Raw genomic sequence first — 27,520 nt, forward strand, 5'->3', positions numbered from 1 at the left:
TCCGTGGTGTGGGCAGTAATACTGCTGTATGTGCTGTGCTTTATGTGGTTTTGCACTCTGCTCTGTCTCCTCTCCCTGTTCATCCATCTAGGTTGCTCCTCTGCTAATTGATGCTTGATTGATTGAGGGGGTACAACTGAGCAAATGAGTTCCAGTGGCACAGCAGTGTGAAACTGCTGCTAGTACTGGGGAAAACTGGAAATTTGTATTTTCTGCTAAATTTAGCATAAACAACACCTTTGTGCACCAACAAATTTATATTAGATAACCACTCAGAAAATGTGTAAACACTATAATTACCTTGTGGCAACCCAGTAACATATAATAGGCTTATGATCATTTTACCATCAATATGAGGGCAATTTCAGATCTACATAACACTATCTGTCAGAGGTGTATAGATACTGAGGCCTGAATCACCTTTGTTGCAACAGAGGGTAGTATACACCAACCAAGTAACATTCTGTAGGCTTATGATTACTGCTTTAAATTGTGTGGCTGGAAAACCAACAACCTCTACACCCTAAGTGTGATGGTTATTTCAAATCTACAGTACAACACCCCCTAGAAAGGTGTATATATTGAATATCTGCAACGACCCCCATATTGTTTTTGTTTTCCCAGCATCTCTTTTCCAGTTGTGTCATTTTATTTTGAAAAGACCCCTTAAAATATTACTCTTTTAACTTGTGTTATTTTAATTTTATTTACATTTAAAATTTTTTGATGTCTTACATGCATTTTAAGTCTGAATTCAGCTTGTTATTGTAATTTATTGGTGTTTTTTGGTCCCCAAATAAGGAGTTTTGCTATTACTTTTATTTTGACATTTATGCTAATTTAACCGAAAAGGCTAATTTCCCGTTTTCCCAGTTATTAGCTCTAGTTTTACGCTGCAGTTGTCATGGGACCATGGTCTTTCAGAAAATATCAAAGACACTCTAAAGCGGTCTCTTCTGTTCTGTTTTTCCCCATAACTATTGATAGAAGATACGATGTTTCCGAGGAGGGGGTGAAGAAAGTAATTTTCCTTTCTTTTCTCCCTTGCAATTTCTGAATAAAGATTAGCCCACACTGAAATACACGTGACATCCTAATAAAATAATCGAGATACCACGTAATTTTTATGAATAAGTAACTGACCAGTATTTAAATATGACATTTGTAGAATAAAAACGCCAGGAACCATATGCAACCCTAAAGGCCTGCATTATTTTCTTAAAATGGCATCACCTCAGCAGTGAATACTGAAGAAACTGGAAAAATTGAAATCCTAAATCGACAATCACTGAATTAGTGGGATGCAGTAGGGACCCTTTCATTTAATGTAATCTTTGACCTTGAAACAATTCAACATGTTTATAGGACTGAGTACACGATCCGTAACGTTGGCTCATAAAACCTCATCTCAACAATTGTGACGGCAATTTTTCCTCCTGGGAGGCGCAATTGAGTTGCACTCGGATTTTTGAAGCCTTACACGACCGAGTTGACAGAACTCTCATTTCTACGCTGTCCGAGGCCGACATGTCAAATAACAGTGCGAACAGTAATAATTTGGTTATCGCCCAAAAGGCAGTCAAACAACTACGTCTTGAGGCGAGCGTCCGTAGAATTAAGGTAAGCGAATTTGGAAAACTTTCGCTGGGTTGTTTACGTTGGGTGTGACTTTAGACAGAGCTTTTTCGGTAGCCTCGTGGAACCTAGGAAAAAATCAGCTCTGTTGCTGTGTCGCAGCTTGAGCTGACAGTCTTTCTTTACTTAGCAGTTTCAGCAAATCGAACATTAGCAATTAAATATCAATTTCTTTCTTTCTCTCTTTCTTTCTTTTTCATGTTTCTTTCTCTTTTTTTTTTCAAAAAAGAGATTGCTTTCCTTGATAAACGTTTCCCTCTCTTCATCTGTTTGGATAACATTGGTTCTGAAACTGTATTCGTTCATTCTTCACTGCGAACTAAGACACTGTAGGGTCATTCATCGTTTAGTTATTTATTTATTCAGAAACTTGTATACTTTAGTACAATTGTGATATCTTAGTTTTAATAGTTGTTTTGCCTCTTAGAGGTAAGGTGCTTCGATGTATCAGATATATTATAGTAGCTTAAAATGTAAATATACAAATATAAAGACCATCTATTTTCAGTGCGCACTGAAATCACATGATACACCAATGGAGCAGTGTAATTTTAGCTCGAGACTCCAGTGAAATCTAACATCTGGGTGTTTCCAATTGCGACGGCTGCTCACAGTAGCGCCCTTTGTTGATTGTAACTGCGTGACAGTGGCACAATTGTTAGCTGACACGGGAAAGTCCTGATCAGACTATGTCGCTGATCTAAATCCACTTAGAAGTGATCGACTGTTGAAGTCTTTATTCCTTGACTACGTCTAAAGTCTCTGCTAATTCATCAGGTTTCATTAGAAGGAAGCAGTCCATGCAAATATATATTGACAGTTTCTGCTGGAGCGTCATGGGCAACTTCCAGGTTACGATGTTGAAATAACAGGGTGTTGAAAGTTCCTTCACAGATGCTGATGCATATCATTCGAGAACACTAGATTTTAAGTGCGCTGAAGACGTGTTACTAAAGAAAACCTGCCACAAGTTATATTATTCCAACTGTCTGTGAACTATTTCCTATTTTCCTCATTAGGTGTCTCAAGCTGCAGCTGATCTGAAGACCTTCTGCCTGCAGAATGCACACAAGGACCCACTTCTCATGGGTGTGCCATCCAGTGACAACCCTTTCCGCCCACCCAAATCCTGTTCACTCTTCTGAGGTAGAAATTTACCAACTGTCCCATATTTTCATTCACTCAAGAAATTTAGAAGGATAAAAATGACTGCTTTAGAAAGTCCTTTTTTTCACTCATTTCTTTTCACCTCAGAACCTCTTTATGTTTGGTGAGAGGGCACCATAGTATGTTCAAATATAGTTTTACTCTGGATTTCAATTGTTACTGAGTTGTTTACTTTTTGCATTAATTCGATTTACACTTTGTTTCAGTAAGAGACATGAGGCTGTTACAAGTTAACAGGCTAGAAGGAAGTTATTTTTAATGAGTGTTTTTTGCATAGTTTTTAACCAGTAAATTTTAAAGAATAAGTTAATTAAAGGAGAAGTTCACCCTTGTTGATTTATGGAGCCATATATCATTAAGATGTATTTGTAAACTTGTTGATAACAATGTTGAGGACAAACATTTCTCTAAATCACTTAAATCTAGTGATGGTGAAATACAGGCCAAAATGAACATGGGAACGGTACCACAGTGTAGACTGCAGCCCAGACTACACCCCCATCTTGAGAACAAATGGTTCAGCCCAGACTACATTATTCCTTACTGTGGTTTTACTCATTTTTGTTTCTACTCTTACTTGGTCTTATCTCTCTTTCCAATGTTAATCTTCAGTCTCATGTAAATTACAAACAATGTCATATTGACTGATTAAAAAAATGCAAAAACATATCCATCCATCCATCCATTTTCTGCCGCTTATCCGGAACCAGGTCACGTTTCCAAAAAAAATCATTTTTTAAAATATCATTAGACTACAGTGCCCTGGGAAATGTGTAGGTCTGGTTCTGTTTGTTCGGATCAAGGACACCCTTTTTTTCTTTCCTTTTTTAAGTATGTAACAAACGTCTAAAATAAAAACCTATGACAGATTTGGCAGTTAGAACTTAAATGATGAGTGAAGGGTCAGGTAATTTGACTTGATTGCTGCTGATGACCAGAAATGTTGGAGGTCTGTGTGGATGACTGTCATGTAACATGGTCTCTTCTTTTAACTAAATAAAAAAAAAAAGCCTCAATATATAGAAGTTAATTAAGTGAGGACTTAAATAGATTAGAGTGGCAAGTGTAATAGTGCTGCAGTTGTTTCTTTTTTTGGGACACTGGTGTAATGCATTCATTTCAGAGAGAAGTAACAAAATCCAGATGTCTGATTTTAGTGGTATGTTTGGTTGGGACATTATCCCTGAATTAACTGACACCTCTCCATATAACTGTGCTCTCCCATCCCTCTCTCCACAGGGGATTCTGCACGGAAGACAGGAATCCCGAAACCCTTCTGAACATTCCGATTTCTCTCCGTCCTTCCCTGCTCACACACTGGGGCTCATCACTCTAAAGCTGTTCGGCATTTCCTGGTGCTGATTCCTTGTCACTGCTCCATATGTTCTTTCTCTAACTAAAGGACCAGGAACAATACACCAACCTTCAGTGATACTACTGTTTTTTCTATTTGTTGTTTTGTCTTATTTTGTTTTAAATTTCCTTGCCTTCACTTCTAATGTGAGATATAAAGTGACCTGGGTGTTAGCATTTTTTGGTACATGCCGTTTTCTAACAGTTATAGGTTGAGAAATGTATTACACTCAGATACGGTGCCGTACAAGGCCATGTAGACAGGACAGAATTGGAGAGCCTGTGCTTCAGGACAGCTAGGGCCATTCCCAACACTCTTAACACTCTTATCTTTTGTCTTCTCCTCTGTGTGAATCCAAACCTTAAGGGGGCAGAGCAAAACAATACTGTTACTCAGGAATAAGATTGCTCCCTCCTTAAATTAATAGCACTAACCAAGTGGATGAGATAAGAAGGACGGTCTTTCAAGTCTTGGACAGGACCTCAGATATTTTGTTACAAAACCCCTTGACTAGTCTGACAGAAATGCAGGTGAACATCCTTGCCCTGAAGGTCCAGTATGGCATCTTTTATACCAAGACTGTTCTGAACATGACCATCAGTTGTGACCATGTGTAATGCTGTACTCTATAATCCTTATTAATGGAGTTATCTATTTACAACCCTTACAAAGGTACTACTTCTTATCTTTAATGCACTTTCAGTTTGTCTGTTTTTTTATGAAGATGATCAGGAAAATGTTGCCTTATTATTTAGTTGGTTTAGAACAGGGGTGGGCAAATCCGGTCCTGGAGGGCCATGGTCCTGCTGTTTTTCTTGTTGACCGGCAAGGACTGGCCCTCCAGGACTGGATATGCCCACCCCTGGTTTAGAACAATAAAGTGGTAGTCATCAGATTACTGAGCTCAGTAATATTGTGAGATGAGCAGTTAACTTGACCCTTTTTAAATGTCTTCATTAGCTGTGAATGTATGGGAGAATTTCTCAAATGTGTGACACAAAGGTGACACTCAAGTATTCTCTGTTTACTCTACATTAATCAGTTAAGAGTTCTCTTTGGCTTTCTGAATCATTCAGAATGCCAAACTACACTTTAGCGAGTTACACAAGTGATAAAAATTCACATACCTGACCACTACACCTGTCCTCTCAACCCCCATTTCATCTCTGGACTGTAGGCATAGAAACAGCATCAATCATCCTTATCATCATCATCATCAGGGTATTTCTAGAAGGTGTGTGTGTGTACACTGCATCATCCTTCATTTATGTTGTTTAACAAGTTTTAAAAATGACTGAGATAAGGACATAAATGCATTTTCCTTATGGTTATGTAGACAGCAGTTTGTGACTGTTACCTTCTGGAATATGCTGATCTCTGTAAGATGTCATGGTACACATATCATGTCTTCAGTGCAGTTATCTTTTGTCCACTGAGTGCTTTTGATTTCTTTGTGTAAACACTGTCAGCCTTTGTGCCTTAAAGAAAGAAAGAAGTCATATGTGTTCTACATTGTGGAAGCATAAATTCAATAAAGCTGTTGCTATTTAAAAATATTTGGCTCATAATAAATTTAGCACACTAAAGTCCAATAATCTAAAATACCAGTAATCTTCTTCGTCAACATCTAGTTGTGTCAAGTTTTGAGTATGAATGTCTTAACTACTGTGATCGATTTATTTAAGCAAGCTGTTCAATACTCAAACGGTAACGTGTATAAGATGATTGAGAACAATGGCTCATTCGGCCTGAAGTGTAGTTTTGCAATACATGGCCGTTGGGTGGCGGTAGCTAGTAAGGTCTCACTTCCCTACTGTTTGTCTTCGTCCACGGAAGACCTGAGCGATTGGATGTGCAGCTGCAAGGAGCTGTCGCTTCTCGAGCTTGAAGATGGCGGTGTCCGTGTTCCGCGGCGTGCGGCTCCTTTCAATCGGAGACGCTAATGGAGACATACAAAGACATTCTGAGCAGCAGCCCTTACGACTAGACGTGAAAACTACCCAAGATGCGGCCCTCATAAGTCTATACAACAGTAAGTAACGTTAATCATTAGTCTTTGAGTCCGGCTGGGCCTGGGCAGTAGAGCTAGTTAGCTATGTAAGAGAGGGCTAGCAGATGAAAAAACGTCTGATGTCGCTACGTTAGCCTTGTGGCTAGCGTACACTTAAGCGTGTGCTCAACCACTGTTAATGAGCTGGGCAAATCCCCGCGAATTGCCTTTAGTGCTTGAAATCTGTCGTAACACGTTGTACGAGATAATAACCACAGTATAGCAGAAGTCAAAGATTATAACTTGGCTAAAGTTTTTGAAAGGGCTGATGCGAGGAAACGTTTGGAGACCACGTTCTCAATATAGCCAGTCTAGCAAACGTAGTTCACTTGGTCATATTTATCAGCTCTAGTATAAGCTGATTAAGGCATGCTTTCTGTATTTAGCAAGCTAACGCTTTCTGGCCTTGGTTTGCTAATGTTAACCTAGCTTATGTTATTTAAAGTGGAAGCACCTCCAACTTAGTTTTGTCTGTGACCTTTGTGGAGTTTCTCGCCGGCGCGAAATTCAGGTTGTGTCGGTCTAGATAGTATTGTTTTTTACATGACAGCAAAAGCCTTGCATTGCCTTGATTTAAAGTTAATTGTTGTTTTATACACCAATTTATTGCCAGCCACACATCTTAATCTCTATTCAACCGCTAGCTGATGAGAACAATCATCAACACTCGTCGCAATCTTATCTCTACTTAAATCCGTGTCGTTGTGCCTTTATCCTTCGTCTAATGATATGTAGACCACTTTAAACCTGTGAAATACTGACTTGTTTGCCAAGTTATCACACAGATAAAGTAAGTGTAGTTGCTTGCGTCAACAGAGGTGTAACGTTGAGAGCAAGCTAACCATAACTAGCTTAGCAGCTTTCACTTGCTTTCAGCTTGACGATTTGACCAGGGGTGATTTATACAAGCAGTATGGAACATTTTTAGAAACCGTTTGGATGACTTTTTCTTTTAAGAAAGATGCACATCTTGGCTCATCCCTGAACAATAGCTAGTCCCCTCCTCCACCCGCACTACAAGCCCGCCTGCATATTCAATGGTCAGAGCTTTTGTTTGAGATGAACGGTTCAGGGGTGCCCAGTAGACAGGCACAAGTCTTGATTTAAACCAAATTTTTGGTCAGTTCGGCGTTTGTCCTCGCAGTGTTTTCCAGCGGTGTTTAAAGATTTGATCCAGTAGGCCTCTCAGTGCAGTTTATACTTACGTTACACACAACCATGATGGTTACAAAACAATATTTCAAGCGCTGTTAAAGACAATAAATCACGCGTGTTTCTTGTTGGTCATCTTTATTTGTTAACACAAAAGGATTTTGTAATATAGTACCGTTTTAGTCCTAGTCGATCATTTAAGTATAAGTAGCTGAAGAATAGCCATTATTTGCATTAAGAAATGTTTTTTCTTCACTTTGAACATAAAAATTGACTGGCATGCACAATAGCATCTACTGCTCTCATACACACTCACCCACCTTTTATTTTTCTCAGTTGTAGCAGGGAGGGTTTTTTTGTCAGTTTTAAACTTGCTTCTGGAAATAAACATTTGGCAAGATTTCACATGACCAAGGTCATACTAATGCCGCCAAAGCTCGCACAGACCTGTCCACATCACCTTCCCCACGCCTCTCAAATGTGTGTACAGGCTACTGAAAAAATGCCAACACATTTGATTTAGTCAAATCTATACTGCTCTTTGTAAAACATGATATTTCACAAATAAAATGGGATCATCACATATCTATCTAACAGGTGAGGAGTCTCTTAAGTGTTCCATAAAAATCAATGAGACATTTCTTAGTCCGGTTTTGATAAGTTTTGTATGCTAAGTTGTTCAGACCACAGAATAATCTCACTTCATCTGACAACTTGAGAAATATCCTCTGTCCCTAGTGGTTTCCTCTCTTATTGTGAAGTTCTGTTAGGAGTGCTCCATGCCAGATGGCTCTTCCTGAAGCTCTGTGATGGATGTGTTGTCATTGGAGACCCATCTTGCCCTGTGTTGTGCAGTAATGATGTGCAGTTAATGCCTGAATGCTTATAGAGCTCCAGGACTGTCCACTGTACAGTGGCCTAGTGCAGGCCTGTGCTATTCTGCGTCTGAAATCCACAAATCCTGTCTCTTGTCTTTTTTCTCTCCACTATCATGGTCTGGTGTGTGAAGTACTGGGTCCCGTCCCAGTTCTCCTCTCCGCCTCTTGCTCCTGGTCAGATAAACGGCAGTTTTGGTGAAGACCCTGTGAGGCATTTGTGTGGTTTTTGTTCAGTACTACCCCTGGTTACATTTTTAACTTGAACAGAGAGAGACATATGGTAAAGGAGTCAAGTAGGAGTATTGGTACAGGGCCCAGTTACTGAAACACTCTTTTGTCTCAGGCACTGGTACTTAGCTGAAGATTGAACATATGCCATAAATCACAGGGTGTCATCTGTCTTCATTACAAGGAAAGAGTAAAGATGAGTAGGATGTAGGGATTGATGGGAGCAGTCCCATCCTAACGTGTGTGTGTGTGTGTACCTTCCCACAGATGAGGATGCGTGTGTGTTCAAATGCTCCATATCCCAGGACACGGAGTGTAGCCGCGTGGGGAAGCAGTCTTTCATCGTGACTCTGGGCTGTAACAGTGTCCTGCTGCAGTTCTCCTCTCCCGCAGGTAAATGTCGTCCTGTCCAATCAGCTGAGCCCGTCAACGCTTTGATCTGAGCTCAGCCCACAGCCTCGTGGTTTCTCTTCTCTGCTCATGCATCTGTTTCCCACAGTTCAGCATTTACTTTGTAAAATATGCAGTGAATTAGGATAGTTATTGTCTGTCAGTTGTTGGCTTGACCGGACTGTAGGTTTGACCCTGTGAAAGTTGACTGAGTTGAACTGAGCCATGTGGTCAGGTAACATCTGTACCATGTGGAGATTACACTTTGGTTTTAGCCCTGCTGAAGTGTGGCTTTGATGCACTGAGGCTGATGAGCTCACATGGAAGATGTGTGAAATAGGATATGGCTACAGTCAGAGTGGCAGGTGTAATAAAGGTGAAATCTGTGTTGTACTGTGTGTTTAGTCATCTGTTCTGACCTGTTGTCTTGACTTGTGTGCACTCTCCAGAGTTCTCTTTCTATAATCTATACCTCCTCTCTCTACACTATGCATGGGTTTTCTTCAGATTTCTCGTCTTTCTATAACCTGCTGAAGAACTGCCGTGGACATCGGGGTGAGCGCTCTGTCTTCAGTGAGAGGACAGAGGAGTCATCAGCTGTACAGTACTTTCAGGTCAGTCTGTCTATGGCTGAATCTAACACGCACGCACACACACACACAAACTCACACACACTTTCTCACCTACACATACACACATGCAGAAGAACCATACAGTAATTTTGTAATGAAATATGATGGTAAATGTAAATATTTTGGTAATTCCTTTCTTAAAGTTGTTGTGATATCTGCACAACAGCGTGAATTCTTACAGTCCACACAGTATTATCATACTAACATTTTTACATTGTCTCATATTCATGATTTTGTAATGTGACAAGTTTAACCCATAATGAAATGGAGCCCTGTTCAGTATGTGAAGCTTATGTACTGTCCTTAATGTGTGTCTGTGTTTGCGTGTCTGTCTGTCCTGGTGGGTTTGCCTGCAGTTCTATGGCTACCTCTCTCAGCAGCAGAACATGATGCAGGACTATGTTCGGACCGGGACCTACCAGCGAGCCATCCTCCAAAACCACACAGACTTCAAGGACAAGGTAGTATGTGCTCATCATGGCCTCCCTCGTCTGTTTCCTCGTTGAGATTTTATTATATGCAGTGATTCAATAACACACACACTTAAAGGTGTAGAAATGTTACTGTGGGGAAGACTGACAGGCTCTGCTCTCACTGCTCTGATCTGTGTGTGTGTGTGTGTGTGTGTGTGTGCGTGCCTGAAATCACTTCACTGACGTAGCTGAGACTCTTGAGTGGCCGTTGAGGTTTTTTGTTGTTTTTTTTTTTTGTTTGTTTGTTTTTCCCCCATAATTGTTTAGAGGGTGTATGAAAACTCTGCTCCTGTGTTGACTGTTATTATATCAGGAAAGAGAGATGGGTGTTATTTTTAGACTGCAGTGGTAGTGAACAGCTCTGAAACATTAGCTAAGAAGAGGCTGTCCTTAAAAGCCCAGCTGAACACAGAGACACATGAATGCACTGTTTAGTTTGTCTGGGTGCATTCTGAGAGCATGGTCTTATGGTCTGTACTCACAAGAACCTTTTAATCCGTTTGTCTCTCTCCCTGACTGTCTGTCTCTGGATCTTCCTGTCTGTCTCTCTTCCTCCCTGTTTTTCTACCTCTCTCCCTCCCTTCCTTCCTTCCTCTCTGTCTTTCTCCCTGTCTCCCTCACCTTGTCTGTCTTGCTGTCTCCCCACTTCCCTCCCTATCTGTCTGTCTATCTCTCTGTCCCTGTCTGTCTGTCTCTCTTTCACTCCCTCCCTCCCTGTCTGTGTCAGGTGGTGTTGGATGTTGGCTGTGGTTCGGGTATTCTTTCCTTCTTCGCTGCTCAGGCTGGTGCCAGGAAAGTGTATGCAGTGGAGGCCAGCACCATGGCTCAGCATGCTGAGGTACCACACCTACAAAAACCCACAGCTGATGAGAATGAGGCCTAATAGACTGGTCTGTGCTTGTGGACTGGGGCGGAGGAACAGGAAGGCTGACTGTGCCCTGGTTTCTCCTACAGGTGCTGGTGAACAGTAACCGGCTGACAGAGCGTGTGGTGGTAATCCCTGGGAAAGTGGAGGAGGTTTCTCTGCCTGAGCAGGTGGACATCATCATATCAGAGCCAATGGGATACATGCTTTTTAATGAGAGGATGCTAGAGAGCTACTTGCATGCCAAGAAGTTCCTGAAACCTAACGGTAAGAGAAAGAGGGAGTAAAGAAATAGGGGGAAAAAGGTTAAGGAATTTGTTATTTTTCCTGATTTTCTTATTCTCAAATGAATATGAGAGTATTGCTGTATTGTTTTGATACTAGCTGAGAGCCAGAAAACAGTAAATAGACGCTTTCGGACCGAACAGTTCTTGGGTCTCATTTGATAGGTACTACCCCCTGGGGAGCTTCCCCTAGAACTACATACGTTCTAGAGCTTTTTTTTCTGTTTGCATTCGCACCGCCAGTAGATGGGCATAGTATTTTTCGGGTGCTAGCATAGCACTTGTGCCTTACACTAGCTCGCAGCGCCGTATTTTTGGGGCTTTTTTTTTCCTTTTCCCCACCACAGCGTAAGCTGGATAAACATCGTATCTCTCTCAAATCGTAAGCTGGATAAACACATTCTTATTTTAGGTTAAAATGTGCATCTCAGCCACGCAAGCGGACACACAAGCACCTACCGAAATGGAGTTTACGCTACCTCTTCAACGTACAGATATACATTGGACGTTGCAGAAATGTTGGGGGATATAAAATACCGGGAAAACAAAACATAAATACCATGTCTCCCCTCCTACAGTTCCAGACATTTTTAGACATGAATATCAAAAACTAAATGTAAGACGTTCTAAGACTTTATATTTTACATGGATCTTTAAAAATCGTGGTTGCAATCATCGTATACCTACATCTGGACCAATGGCCATAGACCTACGTCACAAGGTTCCTATTACGCTGCGAAAGTACCTACCCTGAAGTAGGAGCCAAAAAAGCCCCTCAAAACGGCGTTCTAAGAACTATGATCGTTCTAAGTTCCTGCGGTGTGAACACGTGAAAAGTTCTAATAACTATGGAAACTATGGAAAAGTTCCTCCAGTACGAAGGCGCCTAATGAATGTTGTTGTTGTTTACTATTTTTCGGTGTATGATAATAAAATGAGAATGGAGAGATGTACGGGAGATGTGCTAATTTTAAGCTGTTGTCTTACTTTTGTAGGAAAAATGTTCCCCACCATCGGTGACGTTCACCTGGCTCCCTTCACAGATGAGCAGCTCTACATGGAGCAGTTCACCAAGGCCAACTTCTGGTCAGTACTCAGAGAGAGGACTGAGCACTCACAGACAGAGAGAGGACTGAGCACTCACAGACAGAGAGAGGACTGAGCACTCACAGACAGAGAGAGGACTGAGCACTCACAGACAGAGAGAGGACTGAGCACTCACAGACAGAGAGAGGACTGAGCACTCACTGACAGACGGACAGACGGGGGACTGAGCACGGACAGACGGGGGACTGAGCACTCACAGACAGAGAAAGGAATGAACACTCACAGACAGACGGACAGACAGGGGACTGAGCACTCTCAGAGAGAGGACTGAGCACTCACAGACAGACGGACAGACAGGGGACTGAGCACTCACAGACAGACGGACAGACAGGTGACTGAGCGCTCGGAGACAGACAGACAGGTGACTGAGCGCTCGGAGACAGACAGACAGAGGACTGAGCGCTCGGAGACGGACAGACAGAGGACTGAGCGCTCGGAGACGGACAGACAGGTGACTGAACGCTCGGAGACAGAGGACTGAGCGCTCGGAGACGGACAGACAGGTGACTGAGCGCTCGGAGACGGACAGAGATCTAGAGATGGACAGAAAACTAGAAAAGGACAGAGATCAGAGAAGTAGAGAAAGACATGAGTAAGAGAAGTACAGAGAAATCCAGAAGTAGCAGAGAACAGGGGTTAGAGACAGAGGAAAAGAGAGAGGAGGAAGACCTAGAGAAAGCAAGACGCAGCAGATTTGTGAAGCAGTCCCTGTGGCTGGTGACCATGGAAACCAACCAGTGAAACTGCTCGCCTTCTGCTTCACAGTCCACAGGCTGATGCACCGCTTTTGTATTTTTTTTTTTTTTAAATCTGACTGTCAGAATGAGACTCCTGATGGGTCTATGGGCAACAGATTATGGCTTTTCCCCTCCCCATAATTGACATGTTTCCGCAGCTTATCCAACAGCTTTGAGAGAGCTGATGCTTAATTTTGTAGGATTCTGGCAGCTAATTATTTTGGTTCTTACAAAGACTTAATCTTATTCCAAGGGTAATGTTAGTAATCCATCCTGACCATTGTCCTGATTACTGTCCTCTCTCTCTCTGTCGCATCCGTCACCATGGTGTAGGTACCAGCCATCATTCCATGGCGTGGACCTGTCTGCACTGAGAGGGGCAGCAGTGGATGAGTATTTCAGACAGCCCATTGTGGTATGGATGAGTGCCTGTGAGAAATGTCTGTCAGCGGGAAGTGTGTTTGTGTGTCTGTCTTAGCAATGTCAGCAGACCAAATGTGTTTTCGTGGTGATAAAGTGCCTGACTAATCATTTAGCATATTTCATAATTTGACTATATATGCCATTCACTTTCTCCTTTCCCCAGCTAAGCACAAACCAGCAGTCAGAGTACCAGTCTGCTCAGTAAAAACAGATACTTGTATGAATGATGTTGGTGTTCCACATTCAAACATTTATTTACTGCCTTGCTCAGCCCTCCCTTTATCTCTCTACTACTCTGTCTGTCATAGGACACGTTTGACATCAGGATCTTAATGGCCAAGTCAGTGAAATACACAGTCAACTTTCTGGAGGCCAAAGAGGAGGATCTGTACAAGTAAGTCTTTGTTCAGGCTTATGCCTCACTCACCACACAGTACATTCAGACAGTCAGTGACTTCAATTTTATGACTTAGCTTAAATTAGCTTATCTTAAAAGCTTGAATAATGCTAAGTTTAAGTAATACTTGAAATCTCTCTTTCTCTCTCAGGATAGAGATCCCTTTTAAATTTCATATGATGCATTCAGGCTTGGTGCATGGTCTGGCCTTCTGGTTTGACGTGGCATTCATGGGATCAGTGTAAGTCCCCTACATTATCTCATCACAGCCTGAGATCGTACACACAGACACAAACAGGACTTCACAGCCTAAATGAGCAAAAACACACACATGTTAGCCTGAACTGATTGTGTGTAAGCTGTACCCCAGCACTACCTATCGCTGCTCCTACACAGTCAGCTTACCCAGACACAGGCATCTCTGTGCTCTATCACTGCTCCTACACAGAGTCAGCTTACCCAGACATGGGCATCTCTGTGCTCTATCACTGCTCCTACACAGTCAGCTTACCCAGACACAGGCATCTCTGTGCTCTATCACTGCTCCTACACAGTCAGCTTACCCAGACATGGGCATCTCTGTGCTCTATCACTGCTCCTACACAGTCAGCTTACCCAGACACAGGCATCTCTGTGCTCTATCACTGCTCCTACACAGTCAGCTTACCCAGACACAGGCATCTCTGTGCTCTATCACTGCTCCTACACAGTCAGCTTACCCAGACACGGGCATCTCTGTGCTCTATCACTGCTCCTACACAGTCAGCTTACCCAGACACAGGCATCTCTGTGCTCTATCACTGCTCCTACACAGTCAGCTTACCCAGACATGGGCATCTCTGTGCTCTATCACTGCTCCTACACAGTCAGCTTACCCAGACACAGGCATCTCTGTGCTCTATCACTGCTCCTACACAGTCAGCTTACCCAGACACAGGCATCTCTGTGCTCTATCACTGCTCCTACACAGTCAGCTTACCCAGACACGGGCATCTCTGTGCTCTATCACTGCTCCTACACAGTCAGCTTACCCAGACACAGGCATCTCTGTGCTCTATCACTGCTCCTACACAGTCAGCTTACCCAGACACAGGCATCTCTGTGCTCTATCACTGCTCCTACACAGAGTCAGCTTACCCAGACACAGGCAACCCTGTGCTCTGTTAGTGTGAAAGTTGCTCTCTGCCATATTCCAGGGCACGGTGTAGCGTTCTGGCTTTCTGCTTTTAAATCCAGCACCGTGTTTGATTTAACATAGGTATTATAAAACGGCGTAAAATGTACTATTCACACAAGCCTGTTTCTGATCGGCCTGTTGAAGACAAAAGAGATGGCGCCATTTTAGGATGTGTGTGAGAGGCTGAGACCAGTGTGACTGACATCCTGAACACTCTCCCCCTCCTTGCTGTGCAGGATGACAGTGTGGTTGTCCACAGCCCCCACTGAACCGCTGACTCACTGGTACCAGGTGCGCTGCCTGCTGCAGTCTCCTCTGTTTGCCAAGGCCGGGGACACCATGTCGGGCACTGCCATGCTCATCGCCAACAAGAGGTCAGCGCTCTTCCCCTACTTTTCATTCCTCCTCTGCCTCTCGCAGGGCTTCCTTCACTCTCCTCGCACCTTCACTCACAATCCTGACTGCTTTTGTTCAGGTCTTCTGAGTAACTGTCTGTTTCCTTATCTCGTGGGCTGCTTATCCCAAGCACATGCGTATGTGTGGACAGTTAAGTGATGGTAATATTGAAGGGTCACACAGCATTCTTCTGACGTTAACACTCACTAAGTCTCTTTCTCCTGCTCATATAGACAGAGCTATGACATCAGTATTGTTGCTCAAGTGGACCAGACAGGCTCAAAGTCCAGCAATCTCCTGGACCTGAAGAATCCCTTTTTCCGGTGAGTTTGAACAGTCCTCGGTGCTGTTTATGAATATGGGTTGTACAATGTGGGAGTTTTGGAGGTGGAATGTTCACTGTGTCTGTGTTTTTATAGGTACACAGGCACCACACCTGCCCCCCCTCCAGGATCCCACTACACCTCCCCATCTGAGAACATGTGGAACACCGCAGGGGCTTACAGCATGAGCCAAGGCATGGCTATGTCGGGTAACACACAAACATACACACACAGACACAGACAGGCTCACACACACACAGACACAGACACAGACAGACTCACACGTGGACATGCATGCGTGCGCACATAGATGTGTAACTCGAAGTTCATAGTAACTGTCTCTGGTAAGAGAGAGAAAATTAGTGTTGTTAAGAGTCACATTCCGTGTGTGTGTTTCAGGGAATTGCAGTGCTGTGTTAACAGTCGTATTGTGTGTGTGTGTGTTTCAGGGATGCCTGCCGCCTATGACCTCAGCACTGTCATCGGAGGCAGCGGCTCCACGGTGTCTCACAACAACCTCATCCCCCTCGGTACAGACACACACACATGCAGACACATGCATGTGTACCCACACACACAGCCACACACACAAACCAGTGGAACAGGAGGTGGGACCTCTGACCAAATTTCTGGCCACTGATTGGCTGTAGAACACAGTGTGTTTTTCCACATCAGCACTAGTTGAATGAAAGCTCATTTAAGTTCTCTTTTCTTCCTGTAGTGAACACAGGAATTGTGAACCACACTCACTCCAGAATGGGTTCCATCATGAGCACGGGAATCGTCCAGGGTACGTGTGTACACTCTTCACTAGTTCAGTTTGTCACTGAACTGTCCGCCTCAGTAAACCAGTGTAGGGGGAGACTGGATTATAGCGTGCCAAGAACATAATGCAGAGGATGTGGAGGAACAAATAAAGGAAAAAAGTTGAGGATGAAATGAGAAGTGAAGATGAAAACACACACTCACACCATTCTCTTTCCTCCAGGTGCCACCACTGGCCAGCAGGGCTCCAGCAGCAGCAGCAGCCACTACCCAGTTACCAACCAGTTCACTATGGGAGGACCAGCCATCTCCATGGCCTCTCCCATGGCCATCCCCAGCAACACCATGCACTATGGGAGCTAAGGCCCCCCCAGCCCTGGCCCTGCATGTCCAAACTCCCAGCCTGACCACAGCCCAAACCAGTCTACCAAAACCAGCGCTGGAATATCTGGTCCCTTCCTTAACTTACTCCCTACACACACACACACACACACGTACATGACTCCCTTTCTGTATCTGCCACAATGTTTCACTCAGACATATCCGTCCCCCCCTGCCCCGTGACACACACACACACACACACACATACTCACTCACTCACTCACTCACTCACTCAGCAAGTCAGAGGTGCGTCGCTGTAACTCTTCTCCCCCAGGTTGCAGTTCAGCAGTCCAGCCACAGGGAGGCAGCACATTTGTTGTTGAAAGGCTGATGAGCACAACCTGACCCACAGACTCTCAGACTTGAGACTGAAATGCTATGGACGTGGACTCGGGCGTCGATGGGACAGTTTTTATATACACACACGCACACATACACGCACAGGCACACGCACACACTGACACACACACGTAAACACACAGGGCAAGAGACATTGTTGCAAAGAGTCTTGTTGCAAAGAAGTTTCATAGCTTGTCAGTGGAATCCCTGACTTTTAGGCCCCTGTCCCTCCGACCTCATTTTTCTGATTTTCTCTCTCTCCCTCTCTCTGTGTCTCTGTGTCCCTGATGGCTGTGTTTTGGGGGAGGGGCGGGACTGGCTGCAATCATGTGAACTGCACTATTCATTTCCCCCGGAGTTCCAGCTCCTCCATCTCTCTGAACCTGTCTCCAATCTCTCTGGACTTCACCCTTCACTGCGGAACAAGAAGGCATGCACGCTCGCTGTTAGCAAACATTAGAGCATGTTTCAAAGCTGTCTGTAGAGAATCCTAGCTGTAGATAGATACCTCTGATAGTTCATTCCACTTTGAGAGTGTCACCAATTCCGTCTCTGTTGAACAATTCCACATATATGTGTGGCCAGGTGTTTCTCAGAGAGAGTAGTGAGCAACCTCTCTGTCCCCCTCTCTCCCTTCCCCCAATCAAACATAACCTCCTTCAGTTGGAACATATGAATTGCGTTTGGGTTGCTTGAGAGGACAGAACAGTTTGAGCCTGATGCTGATCTTCACTGTGCATGTCCCATCAGTAAGGTTTACACAGGTGAGAAATGGACTGGGTGGTTCTGGTCAGGCTGAAAAGGCAGATACATGGGCACACACTGAGGCAGTGCAGGCATTTGAATCAGCAGTAGCCTCGTTTACACTCTCATCAGTCCTTCAGTCTCTTGGCCCTGTGTGGTGTGTGCAGAATGCTCAGCCATGTCTCTCCCTCTCTCTGTCTCTCTCTCTCTCTCTCTCATATCCTGCTATACTAAAAAACATGGATGACCCCCGCCCACCTGGCCACGTGTTTGCCCTGCCCTGGGCCAGCAGTCCCCCAGCAAAGACTTTCACAGATAACACATCACTTCCACATACATATTTGATATTTTTTTTGTTTGTTTGTTTTGTTTTTTGTGCGTGTTTTTCTCTCTTCCTTTTTTTTTTTCAAATTTAGCAGTGTCCATGAGTAATGTCTGTAGTTTGTAGAATTATTTTTCCCATTTTTTCTCTTTCACAAAAAAAAAGAAACAAAAAAAAAAATCAAGCGAAAGAAGGAAGGAATTAAAAGCGTGTGGAGAAAGTCCTCATCTATGACTGCTTATACTAATTTTGGTAGCTTCTCATCAGAATGAAAAAGGAGTTGTCAGTCTGTTTACACACTGCTATTCGGAGCTGTTTAAAGATATTCCACAAGCTCAGAGAAAACTGGCCAATGTTACCTTGTGTCTGAGATAGTAGCTTCCATTGCCTGCTCTCTTAAGCAGATTCATCTTTGTTAACCAACACAGCATTCTCCATCCACCAGTCTGTAAAGGTAGAGCGCAGTGTTATGGATTGAAATCAAATACGCATCTTTTTATTTCAGGTTTCTTATTTTCCTATGAATTGTGTACCTGCGGGTCATAGCATATCCACTAATGTGAAATGTATGTTAAGACAGAAAAAAATAATGTTTACAGTGTGTGTAGTTGTTTATTTTTAACCTCCCCATAGGCTGCAACTCTTACCCATTTAGTCTTCTCAACTCAGTTCAATAGAAGGAATGAAATACTCCATGCGGGTTTTCACAGGTAGTTTCTTTTGTCTGAGTGTAATTTTGCACTAAGGTCCTGGTGTAGACATTAACGTGGACGTCTCTGGGCTTAGATATTGTGGATGAGATGTCTGGTTGAAGAGGTAAGTGGTTGCATGCATTGTCTTTGCACTGAGAATTATAAAGATACTTGTTTAAAGAATCCAAAAAAGGTACCTTTTCCTTTTTTTAAAAAATGACCAAGAAAACCGTTTAGCAGGAAAGCACAGAAGAGATCTTCCTTTTTCTTTTGTTTTTGTTTTGAAAAGGTGAATTTATTCAGAATCAGGTTGTACACAGACACACACACACACACAATTGCACACAGACCCTGAGAGCAGCTTAAATTTGTTACCTCTGGAGTCGCATTCCTGTAGTCAACAAGTCATCGTTTCTTAACACTCAGTGAACCCTGTGTGTGGAACCATGCTATGAAATAAACTTGAGTATAATACCAGTTTGGTATGTGAGACAAAACTGAACACACTTCCAGAGTCTATGGGAATGACTTTATTCATGCAACACAGTACAGTCACAAGTTGACAGATGTAGGAAGGAAAGAGAAATAAATAAATAATTATATAAACATTTACAAACTGACCCAAAGGAAAATTATTGTTTAAAAATAAATGTAAACACACAAGAAAAAGCTCCAAAGCCAAGCCAAAGGAGAAATCAGATCATTCACAGCATCTCAGCAGTGTCCACACGCACATGATTATTTCAATATTCAACCCCAATGGTTTGAGTCATTCAGTGTCGTGAGAATTTAAGTTGCTTTTTAGTCATCTACATGTGCAAAATTAACCAAAGGAATTAATCTACAGGAAAGCCCCTCCCCAACCCTGATCAACTGTCCAGCACCTTTACTGTAGCATAGCCCATGCATCTACATTGCACTGAATGGGCATCCAGGACTGTGTGATGTGGGACAACACCTGAATACTGCTAACTCTGTAAGGAGTAATGAGCTATTCTGAAGAAACATGTTCACGTCTGTAGTACTACACTGCCAACAGCTTTGTCTGACTGCACACATACTGCATCTTGGTCACTGAGCATAAACCCAATGGTTGAATCAAATTTCAAAAATCCAGATGTTGATAACATTGGTTAAAACCGCATTTTCTCAAAATCCCAGTGCCCGCTCAGATCAGACGCCTGTGAGGTTGGCCTGCGTGTGATGGGTGGTAGTCAGCGAGCATGCACAGTGAGAGAGGCCTCGGCGCTGATGTCTACGTCTTGCGTGTGAGGGCCATTCAGTCAGTGTGGTTTAGCCATACTGGTCAGCGCTGCAGTGTTATTCCCCACAATACTGGGAGGCTGTGTAGGTGAAACTACGTCAGCTGTCTGGAAGAAGTAGAGCTGGAAGAAGTGAGAAAATATTCGTTTACTAAGAATGACTGAATAGTTTGTTTTACAGAGTGTTGGGAAGGCCCCTTAAGACTGAAGGCGGCTTCACACCTATGAGTAGCTTTAGTGCTATGTTAGCTGAAACGTTATTTTAGAATCCTAATGTCCCTATGGATCATTTAGCTGGGTTTTGTGCTCCATCACACCTACAGTGATTTACATTGTTGACTCTCTTCGGGAAAAAGAAAATAGTGCTGCCGCTGTACAAAGTTTGGTTTGAGGGCACAGCTCCTGAGGCAACCTGCCACACCGGCCCGTGTCTCACCTTACAGCCAACGGCCAGCAGCGCGTGGAGTAGCACAATAACCACCATAGTCCCAAAGGCCGTTGTCTTGGTTTCATCACACACAATGGGCCAGAAAGTAGTGACCAGCACCATGCCCGAGATCATCATGGCAACAACCATCAAGAGCCACTGCCACCAATCAAAGGGAATGCTCCATAGCATCTAAAAGACAGAACAGCACATTTACCAACAGGTCTGATACTGGGAGTCCTGGTGAAAATGTACAGAACTGGCTTATGAATTCTGAAACAGTGGGCTAACACTGACATTTTAAATAATACAATAAGCATCTGAAAAGCAATTTTACTGCAACTATCCAGGAACAAAAAAAATACACTCACCGAGGTAGGGATGTAGATGAAGAGGGAATAACCATAGACACACACAGTTTCTAAAAAGGAGTAGCTACTGATCTGTCTCTCTGTTCCTCGTTTCCATGTCAGGAAGCCCCACACACCCAAAGGCACCAGCCACACATACAGGAACACAGTCACAGCAGCTGCAGTAACTGCCACATGCAAACACACACACACACACAAACACGGTATTGGATAACATCTGACTGACAGACCTCAGACACAGTCATTCTTTATGCCATGTCAGCTTTAGTTGATGCACTACCAAATGACACTACAGATTCAGTAACTGGGCACTATTTCTGGTGTACACCATAAGGACTCCTAAATGCAATAATGCAGACAGTTTTCCAAGACTGAAATAAGACAGGCCAAATTACTGACAGCCGCTGCACACACCCCTGACCTCAGCTCTGCTCCAACTGGGTGTCTTTACCTTTATGGAACTGTGGCCTGTAATGATGACTGGGGTTGCCCTGGTTGCTCAGGAAGGTGGACAGGTTTCCGCTGATTGCCATAGAAAACACGAGGGTCACACAAATCCAGAATGGCCCTAGGAACAAAGCCACAGCATTTTCAGAAAAAACTGAATGAAACTGAATGAGACATGCTTACATTGAGTTAGGTCACAACACACTTCTCTAATTTTTAATTAGGACCAAATGTGAAGCCCTCATATTCATGTATGTCAGTGAAGCCAACACACAAAAAATGGTAACTAAAAACAACAGAAAAGTTGACATACCATATAAATCTGGATTATTTCTGACATGGTGCTTGACAAAGTTTCGTCCTGGTAGAGGCATAAGAGATCCTTTGATTCTGTCCAGTACCTGTGGTACATAACAGAACATTAATGAACTAACTTCTCTCTACTGTATAGTGCTGACAAGCACTCGTCCAGCATACATCCAAAACAGTGTATCTTAATCTCAATCCTTAGACGGTGTTTTACTTTGTGTTTTTTTTTTTTTTACTTTGACACAGCTGTTCAGGTTGACTATGAGGTTGAATCAGGTGTGTTACTGGTGTGCTGTTAAGAGGAATTATTTCTGTGTTGGAAAACTGAAGCTGCTTATGCCTGAAATCTGTACCTGTACTGTATCAACATTGAAGAAGGACTGGTAATATTCAAAGGTCCAGAAACCACTTGTTCGTTTTTCACCTCCTAGCAGCTGTTGAAGACAATTTTTTTTTGAATCGGAATTTGTCAGACAAGAACAAAGGCAAAGAGAAAGAGTGAGGAAACGGCTAGTAGCTGAACCGCCATCAGGTCGGACTCAGCGCTAACTTAGACAAAACACCTCTGAATTCTCCTGCTGGTTCTCTTCATCATCAGACAGGTCGACTTTAACGTCCCCCAACGAGGCTCCTGTGGCCCCACTGTGGCTGGAGGCACTGAGGGTGGAGGCACCAGGGTCTGCAGACAGCAGGTCTGTGGCCTCCTGAAACTCTGCAAAACATGATCAAATGCAGCAAAAGTTGAAGCCTAGATCACAGGTACAGACAAAGTGAACAGGATAGTTATAGTAACTTAGTAAAACCTTAACTTACCTTGAAACTTCAAATCATCTGGGCTTGCCATGTTCAGAAAAGTCTCCAGAGCTCATTCAGGGTCTGGAAAGGGAAAATATGACAGATCACGACCACAGTCCCACCTAGCAACGTTACTGGACTCTGGCTCGTTCCACTGATGTAAAATCTCAGAGTCTAACTTTAAGAACGGGTTTGAGCGGTCTGCCTCCGTCACATACAACTCAGGCAAGATGTAAAGGCTTCAACCCACCTTGCTGTGAATTCCATCCTATTTCATTCAAATTAAGAGAATTAACTTCATAAATTACAAGGCGGTATACAGATGCACAAACAAAAATACACCCAACGAGTTGTCAGCAGTGGCGAGGGACTCTGCTAATGGTGCAAGCGGTACTTCTGATATGACAGGAGGACGTTTGTGTGGCTTAGCAGCTACAACATATGTCGCATGCTTTCCGACTGGGAGCGAAATTCTTTCGAAATAGAACCACGACATGAGTGGTCAGTAAACTTACTTACCTGACCAAGGCAGAACTTGGTGGGAAGTCCACAGTATGACAAATCTTACTCCAATCGCTATCTTGAGCTTTCAAGCTAACAATCGACAGAACAGCTTTGCCGATTACCGGTGAATATAACCAGATAGGACTGGAACTTTCCTTACAGTCTTGTTTTAGAATATGGTAGTTTTAGACGACAATATCTTCCTTAACTATCTAACGACGAAGACAGTCAAAGTTATTTCCCTCATGCTCCACGTCATCCAGCGCAAGCAGTCACAGTTCCTGAGTATCAAAACAGATAAGAAGGTCACGTGACCGGATCCAAGTCCGTTTCACACAGAGTAATAGCTAATTTTCACATTTAAAATAATGGTGTTCGTGTTACCAAGAATTTTGACGCTCACACGGTTTTGTTTTTTGTTTTAATGAAATATTATCTATAAGTACAAGACAAAATTATCTCATAAATGATGCATTTGAATTTTGAAATGAAAAAAGAAAAAAAACTCGGTTCCCTGGAACGCATAGATGTACTTTTGTTTCCATATCGGAATGTAAATATTTTTGCACTATGTTAGTAAAAGGGCCAAGGTTTGGCATATACTGTCTTATCTTTCTACGGGTTTGAGTTTCAGCTTCTCCTTTCTGATTGGGCACCCCACACAACTCTGTGCATAAGTCTGAATTAACCGCTCACTATTAGCTCAAACCCCAAGCCGTTATACATATCCCGTGCAGAAAGATGTGTGAGACATAGTGTCGCCATTACGGTTCTATTCTGCCAAAGAATTTCAACGTGGCCACACCGTGGCGTCATTCTCACAGGGTAACTTGGAAGTCATACAGCCTTATTTCTTCCGGTGCAAGTTCACTGACGTTTGCCTGACCAGTTGCTAACATGGCTGCCTCGTGGGTGATTAAGAGGTGGTGCTCCTCAGCAGCCGCTGCACCAGGCACAGGCACGCGGTGGGAAAGGATACGTAACAGTCGTGCAGGTCAGAGGTTTGCCATATTCCAACTGATCGACGAGTTTAGTTTCTCTCATCCCCTTTTAAAATCGGAGAGAGATCTTTTAATTGTTGGTCATGTCATATAATGTGGTCTGTGATCTATGTCAAGATCATTGACTTGAGATCCGCTTAAGTTAACTGTCACCTAAATTACAAGTTTGCCAGATTTTTGGTTAAAATTGTCGGTCAGAGGGTAACTGTCACATGGTTCTTATTCTCATGTCTGTTTTGTAAAGTAGTCCTGGCAGAGTCTTCCAGAAAGTTATGTCATTTTCTCCATTTCACAAGGCTGCTTTTGCCCTAAGAAACCATTAAACCATGTTCACTCCTATGTCTGTGTCTGTCTGTTCTGTCAGGGGTGTGGGTCCGCAGTCTTCTCAGTGACTATAAAGATGCTTGTCGTGAGGTTTTCGTGGATGCATACAAACGCCCGGTCAAAGCCACCGTGTACCTCAGTCTTCTCGGTGGGATTGGAGCCTGCTGCTACTCCAACCCCGATGACTCTTCCTTTCACGCTAACCTGCTGGAAACCTCCAATCAGTTGGCCCTCCTGTCACCATGGATACGGAGCGGAACATCAGACGGGCACGTGCAGAGCCTGCTGAAGCTGCGTAACGAGGGTCAGTTACGTTACGCCAGCCTAGGACTTGTCTCAGTTATCTACTCTTCTGACTACGATCCGGACTCCAGCCTGTATGAGGCACGCTGCTCTGCCATCTCTGTGCCCTGGGCGGAGCTGCCCAAGCGTGTGCTGGATGTGGGCTTCGCCGGCCACTGGTGGGTGCTGGCCAACAAGATGAAGGACTATGACATCAATGAGGAGGAGTTTAAACATCTCCCCCCAAATCTAGCTAGTACTGCGCCCCCCACTCCACGGGAGACAGAACAGAATGAGCGCTTACATGAGGAGTCATGGAAGCCACTGACAATTGAGGAGGTGGAACAGAAGGAGGAGGACAGTAAACAGGAGGCTATGGAAGAGGATACGCAGAGTGGAGAGAAAACACAAACACCGGCCAAGACGCAGGTGTAAATGATATCACACCAGGGTGGAGATTTAGTGGATGGATACTGTACCTCAGAAGTAATGCAGAGAAATTAAATAAAGGAGGAGGGAGTGTTGAGAGAGGCCGTGTAAATGATGGGTAATGGAAACAAGGACCTGTAAATACTGTCTGATGTGGGAATGGACGTGCTGCTTGTTACATAACTTAAAGTAGTGAAAGGAGCTTGAATAGAAAATGTCTCCTGGGACTGTTTGTCATCAGACCATGAAATAAAAATGCATGGAAAGCCTCCTGATAAATATTAGTTTGTTGTTGTTGTTTTTTTATTTTTGTTTTAACAGCTGTTAGTTATGAAGTCTGTCTCATTATGAACTGTTTCCTCTTTTAAAATCTCCTTCTCTTATCTGATCACGTCTTTTAAAACGGAAAAAAAGTCACTCTCTGTCCATCTAGTTCATTTATCTTGGAATATGAATGATCTGGATGTTTCAAAGCTACATACACACTATTAAAAATGTCTGACAGGTTGACAGTTACTGGTTTCACTCTTTACATTAACCTCTCGGAACAGCTCTCTGTTCCCTTGATCTGTTTTTTTTTTCGTTCTCCAATTGTATAAACTCTTACAACTCTTACAAGTCAGCTGCAGGGCAGGCATCCCCCTTTTCCATAAGATTTCCCCTGCAGTAAAGACAGTCAGTTTCACATAATTTGTTCTATTTAAACCTGCTAGAGGGAACATTCTGTACCTCAAACTGTAATCATGATTATCTTTTTATCACTATTTTCAAGATTCATGTTAATTACTTGTAATTATATTATCCTTGGAATTACCTTTAAGCTTGAACTCCTTTTTAAAATAAATCCTTTTTTTCTGGTCATATTTTCTTTCTCTCTCTCTCTCCTGTTTGTCTTCTTTCTGTTTTTCTCTTTTTCTCTCTTTCTACAAACCCTGGATTTTAGAGATGGAGAGTGTTGATTGTGTGGCTTAGAGCTGCATTAGCTGTGGTATTATGTATGTATTGGAGGTCCTATAGAATATTCATTACACCTGCATTAGCTGTGGTTCTGCATGTATTGGAGGTCCTATAGAATATTCATTACACCTGCATTAGCTGTGGTTCTGCATGTATTGGAGGTCCTATAGAACATTCATTATACCTGCATTAGCTGTGGTCTCAGATATTTATCTCAGGTCCTATAGAATATTCATTAGAGCTACATTAGCTGTGGTCTCAGATATTTATCTCAGGTCTTATAAAACATTCAGTCATCCTCATTAGAAGACAGCAACTCACCCAGTGCAGACTGTTCCAAATGTGGCAGCACAGCACAGAATGTTAAAGTTGTAATTTTGAATAGTACTCCATAAGCACAGAATGTTATGGTTCTAATTGTGGACATTACCCAGGCAGCACAGTGTTAGGGTTCTGACTGCAAAAAATAATCAGCCAGCACAGAATATCAGGGCTCTGACTGTGAAGGTAGCCAGAGTGATGTGTGTAGTGTAGTGTAGTGTAGTAGCCAGAGTGTTGTGTGTAGTGTAGTGTAGTGTAGTAGCCAGAGTGATGTGTGTAGTGTAGTGTACTGTAGTGTAGTGTACTGTAGTAGCCAGAGTGTTGTGTGTAGTGTAGTGTAGTGTAGTAGCCAGAGTGGTGTGCTGTGTGTAGTGTAGTGTAGTGTAGTGTAGTAGCCAGAGTGGTGTGTGTAGTGTAGTGTAGTGTAGTAGCCAGAGTGTTGTGTGTAGTGTAGTGTAGTGTAGTATAGTAGCCAGAGTGTTGTGTGTAGTGTAGTGTAGTGTAGTAGCCAGAGTGGTGTGCTGTGTGTAGTGTAGTGTAGTAGCCAGAGTGGTGTGCTGTGTGTAGTGTAGTGTAGTGTAGTAGCCAGAGTGGTGTGTGTAGTGTAGTGTAGTGTAGTGTAGTGTAGTAGCCAGAGTGGTGTGCTGTGTGTAGTGGCACTTGATCAGGGACTGTTTGCACAAATGTCTGATCTGTGAAATGACACATATTCTCATGCCCATGACCGACCTCCATTTAATTCACTCTGCTCTAGTGCACATGCACTTTACTCAGTCTATGAAGAGTCTCTTGTGAGAGTGAAAAGATGGAGACAGCTCACAGCGGAGTAAATGACTCTGAAAGCTCAGTTCTCCACGCAGTACCCATTTGAGCGATTCACTGCCTGATTGACAGAATAACAGGCCTGCAGTAGAGCTAATATTCAGCAGCCTCTGTGAGTGTCTCTCTGGCACACAGCTCAGCATGTAGAGCAAACGCAGAGCATGTGACTCCTCTCTTCATTCTGCTCCGAATAACACACTCCGTTTCTCGGCTCCTCAGATTAACACTCTGTTTCTCTGCTTCACCCTAGACAGCTGAAAAAAGAGACTAAGTGAATATATTTTTCTGTTAAGAAACGATTTTAGCCAACATACGTGCACACAGACAGACCTGGGTTAAGGGAGGTTGAAAATGAGCA

The 27,520-nt window shown here is 43.3% G+C and overlaps 4 protein-coding genes across 7 annotated transcripts; 3 read left to right on the forward strand and 1 right to left on the reverse strand.

The window, feature by feature from the left end:
- Nucleotides 1-1,493: 1,493 nt before the first annotated feature.
- On the forward strand, nt 1,494-5,688 carry si:dkey-204f11.64 (guanine nucleotide-binding protein G(I)/G(S)/G(O) subunit gamma-5). The gene is made up of 3 exons (XM_030781148.1): nt 1,494-1,620; nt 2,655-2,781; nt 4,042-5,688. Exons 1-2 carry the CDS (start codon nt 1,528-1,530, stop codon nt 2,778-2,780), a joined length of 219 nt encoding a protein of 72 aa, XP_030637008.1. The 5' UTR covers nt 1,494-1,527; the 3' UTR covers nt 2,781; nt 4,042-5,688.
- Nucleotides 5,689-6,012: 324 nt separating this feature from the next.
- On the forward strand, nt 6,013-18,776 carry carm1 (coactivator-associated arginine methyltransferase 1). 4 transcript variants are annotated; one of them, XM_030781134.1, is made up of 16 exons: nt 6,013-6,188; nt 8,732-8,857; nt 9,362-9,468; nt 9,843-9,947; nt 10,687-10,797; nt 10,914-11,091; nt 12,104-12,194; nt 13,286-13,367; nt 13,684-13,769; nt 13,924-14,013; nt 15,186-15,323; nt 15,579-15,668; nt 15,765-15,862; nt 16,118-16,198; nt 16,390-16,458; nt 16,657-18,776. In XM_030781134.1, exons 1-16 carry the CDS (start codon nt 6,047-6,049, stop codon nt 16,794-16,796), a joined length of 1,734 nt encoding a protein of 577 aa, XP_030636994.1. In that variant the 5' UTR covers nt 6,013-6,046; the 3' UTR covers nt 16,797-18,776. The 4 variants fall into 4 exon arrangements, with proteins under 4 accessions (XP_030636994.1, XP_030636993.1, XP_030636995.1 ...); XM_030781133.1 differs by having other exon boundaries at nt 15,765-15,877; nt 16,390-16,464; nt 16,657-16,796; XM_030781132.1 differs by having other exon boundaries at nt 6,047-6,188; nt 15,765-15,877.
- Nucleotides 18,777-19,278: 502 nt separating this feature from the next.
- Nucleotides 19,279-23,300, reverse strand: yipf2 (Yip1 domain family, member 2). The gene is made up of 9 exons (XM_030781143.1): nt 23,042-23,300; nt 22,541-22,603; nt 22,291-22,439; nt 22,081-22,161; nt 21,732-21,819; nt 21,423-21,539; nt 20,972-21,138; nt 20,610-20,792; nt 19,279-20,296 (listed from the first exon to the last, which is right to left on the reverse strand). The coding sequence occupies exons 2-9, from the start codon at nt 22,569-22,571 to the stop codon at nt 20,195-20,197; spliced, it is 918 nt and encodes a 305-aa protein (XP_030637003.1). The 5' UTR covers nt 22,572-22,603; nt 23,042-23,300; the 3' UTR covers nt 19,279-20,194.
- Nucleotides 23,301-23,923: 623 nt separating this feature from the next.
- timm29 (translocase of inner mitochondrial membrane 29) lies at nt 23,924-25,446 on the forward strand. The gene is made up of 2 exons (XM_030781147.1): nt 23,924-24,020; nt 24,392-25,446. The coding sequence occupies exons 1-2, from the start codon at nt 23,924-23,926 to the stop codon at nt 25,066-25,068; spliced, it is 774 nt and encodes a 257-aa protein (XP_030637007.1). The 3' UTR covers nt 25,069-25,446.
- The last annotated feature ends 2,074 nt before the right edge of the window (nt 25,447-27,520 follow it).

Source organism: Chanos chanos, chromosome 8 (assembly GCF_902362185.1).
Source record: "Chanos chanos chromosome 8, fChaCha1.1, whole genome shotgun sequence".
NCBI classification, from domain to species: Eukaryota; Metazoa; Chordata; class Actinopteri; order Gonorynchiformes; family Chanidae; genus Chanos; species Chanos chanos.

Coding starts and splice junctions, on each gene's coding strand:
- yipf2 (XM_030781143.1), bottom strand. CDS start 22,571: ATGGCAAGCCCAGATGATTTGAAGTTTCAAG. Junction 21,139..21,422: donor CAGGCCACAGTTCCATAAAG/GTAAAGACACCC, acceptor TGCATGTGGCAG/TTACTGCAGCTGCTGTGACT. Junction 20,297..20,609: donor TGCTGGCCGTTGGCTGTAAG/GTGAGACACGGG, acceptor CACTTCTTCCAG/CTCTACTTCTTCCAGACAGC.
- si:dkey-204f11.64 (XM_030781148.1), top strand. CDS start 1,528: ATGTCAAATAACAGTGCGAACAGTAATAATTTGGTTATCGCCCAAAAG. Junction 1,621..2,654: donor CGAGCGTCCGTAGAATTAAG/GTAAGCGAATTT, acceptor TTTCCTCATTAG/GTGTCTCAAGCTGCAGCTGA.
- carm1 (XM_030781133.1), top strand. CDS start 6,047: ATGGCGGTGTCCGTGTTCCGCGGCGTGCGGCTCCTTTCAATCGGAGAC. Junction 10,798..10,913: donor CCATGGCTCAGCATGCTGAG/GTACCACACCTA, acceptor TTTCTCCTACAG/GTGCTGGTGAACAGTAACCG. Junction 15,324..15,578: donor ATGCTCATCGCCAACAAGAG/GTCAGCGCTCTT, acceptor CTGCTCATATAG/ACAGAGCTATGACATCAGTA.
- timm29 (XM_030781147.1), top strand. CDS start 23,924: ATGGCTGCCTCGTGGGTGATTAAGAGGTGGTGCTCCTCAGCAGCCGCT. Junction 24,021..24,391: donor GATACGTAACAGTCGTGCAG/GTCAGAGGTTTG, acceptor CTGTTCTGTCAG/GGGTGTGGGTCCGCAGTCTT.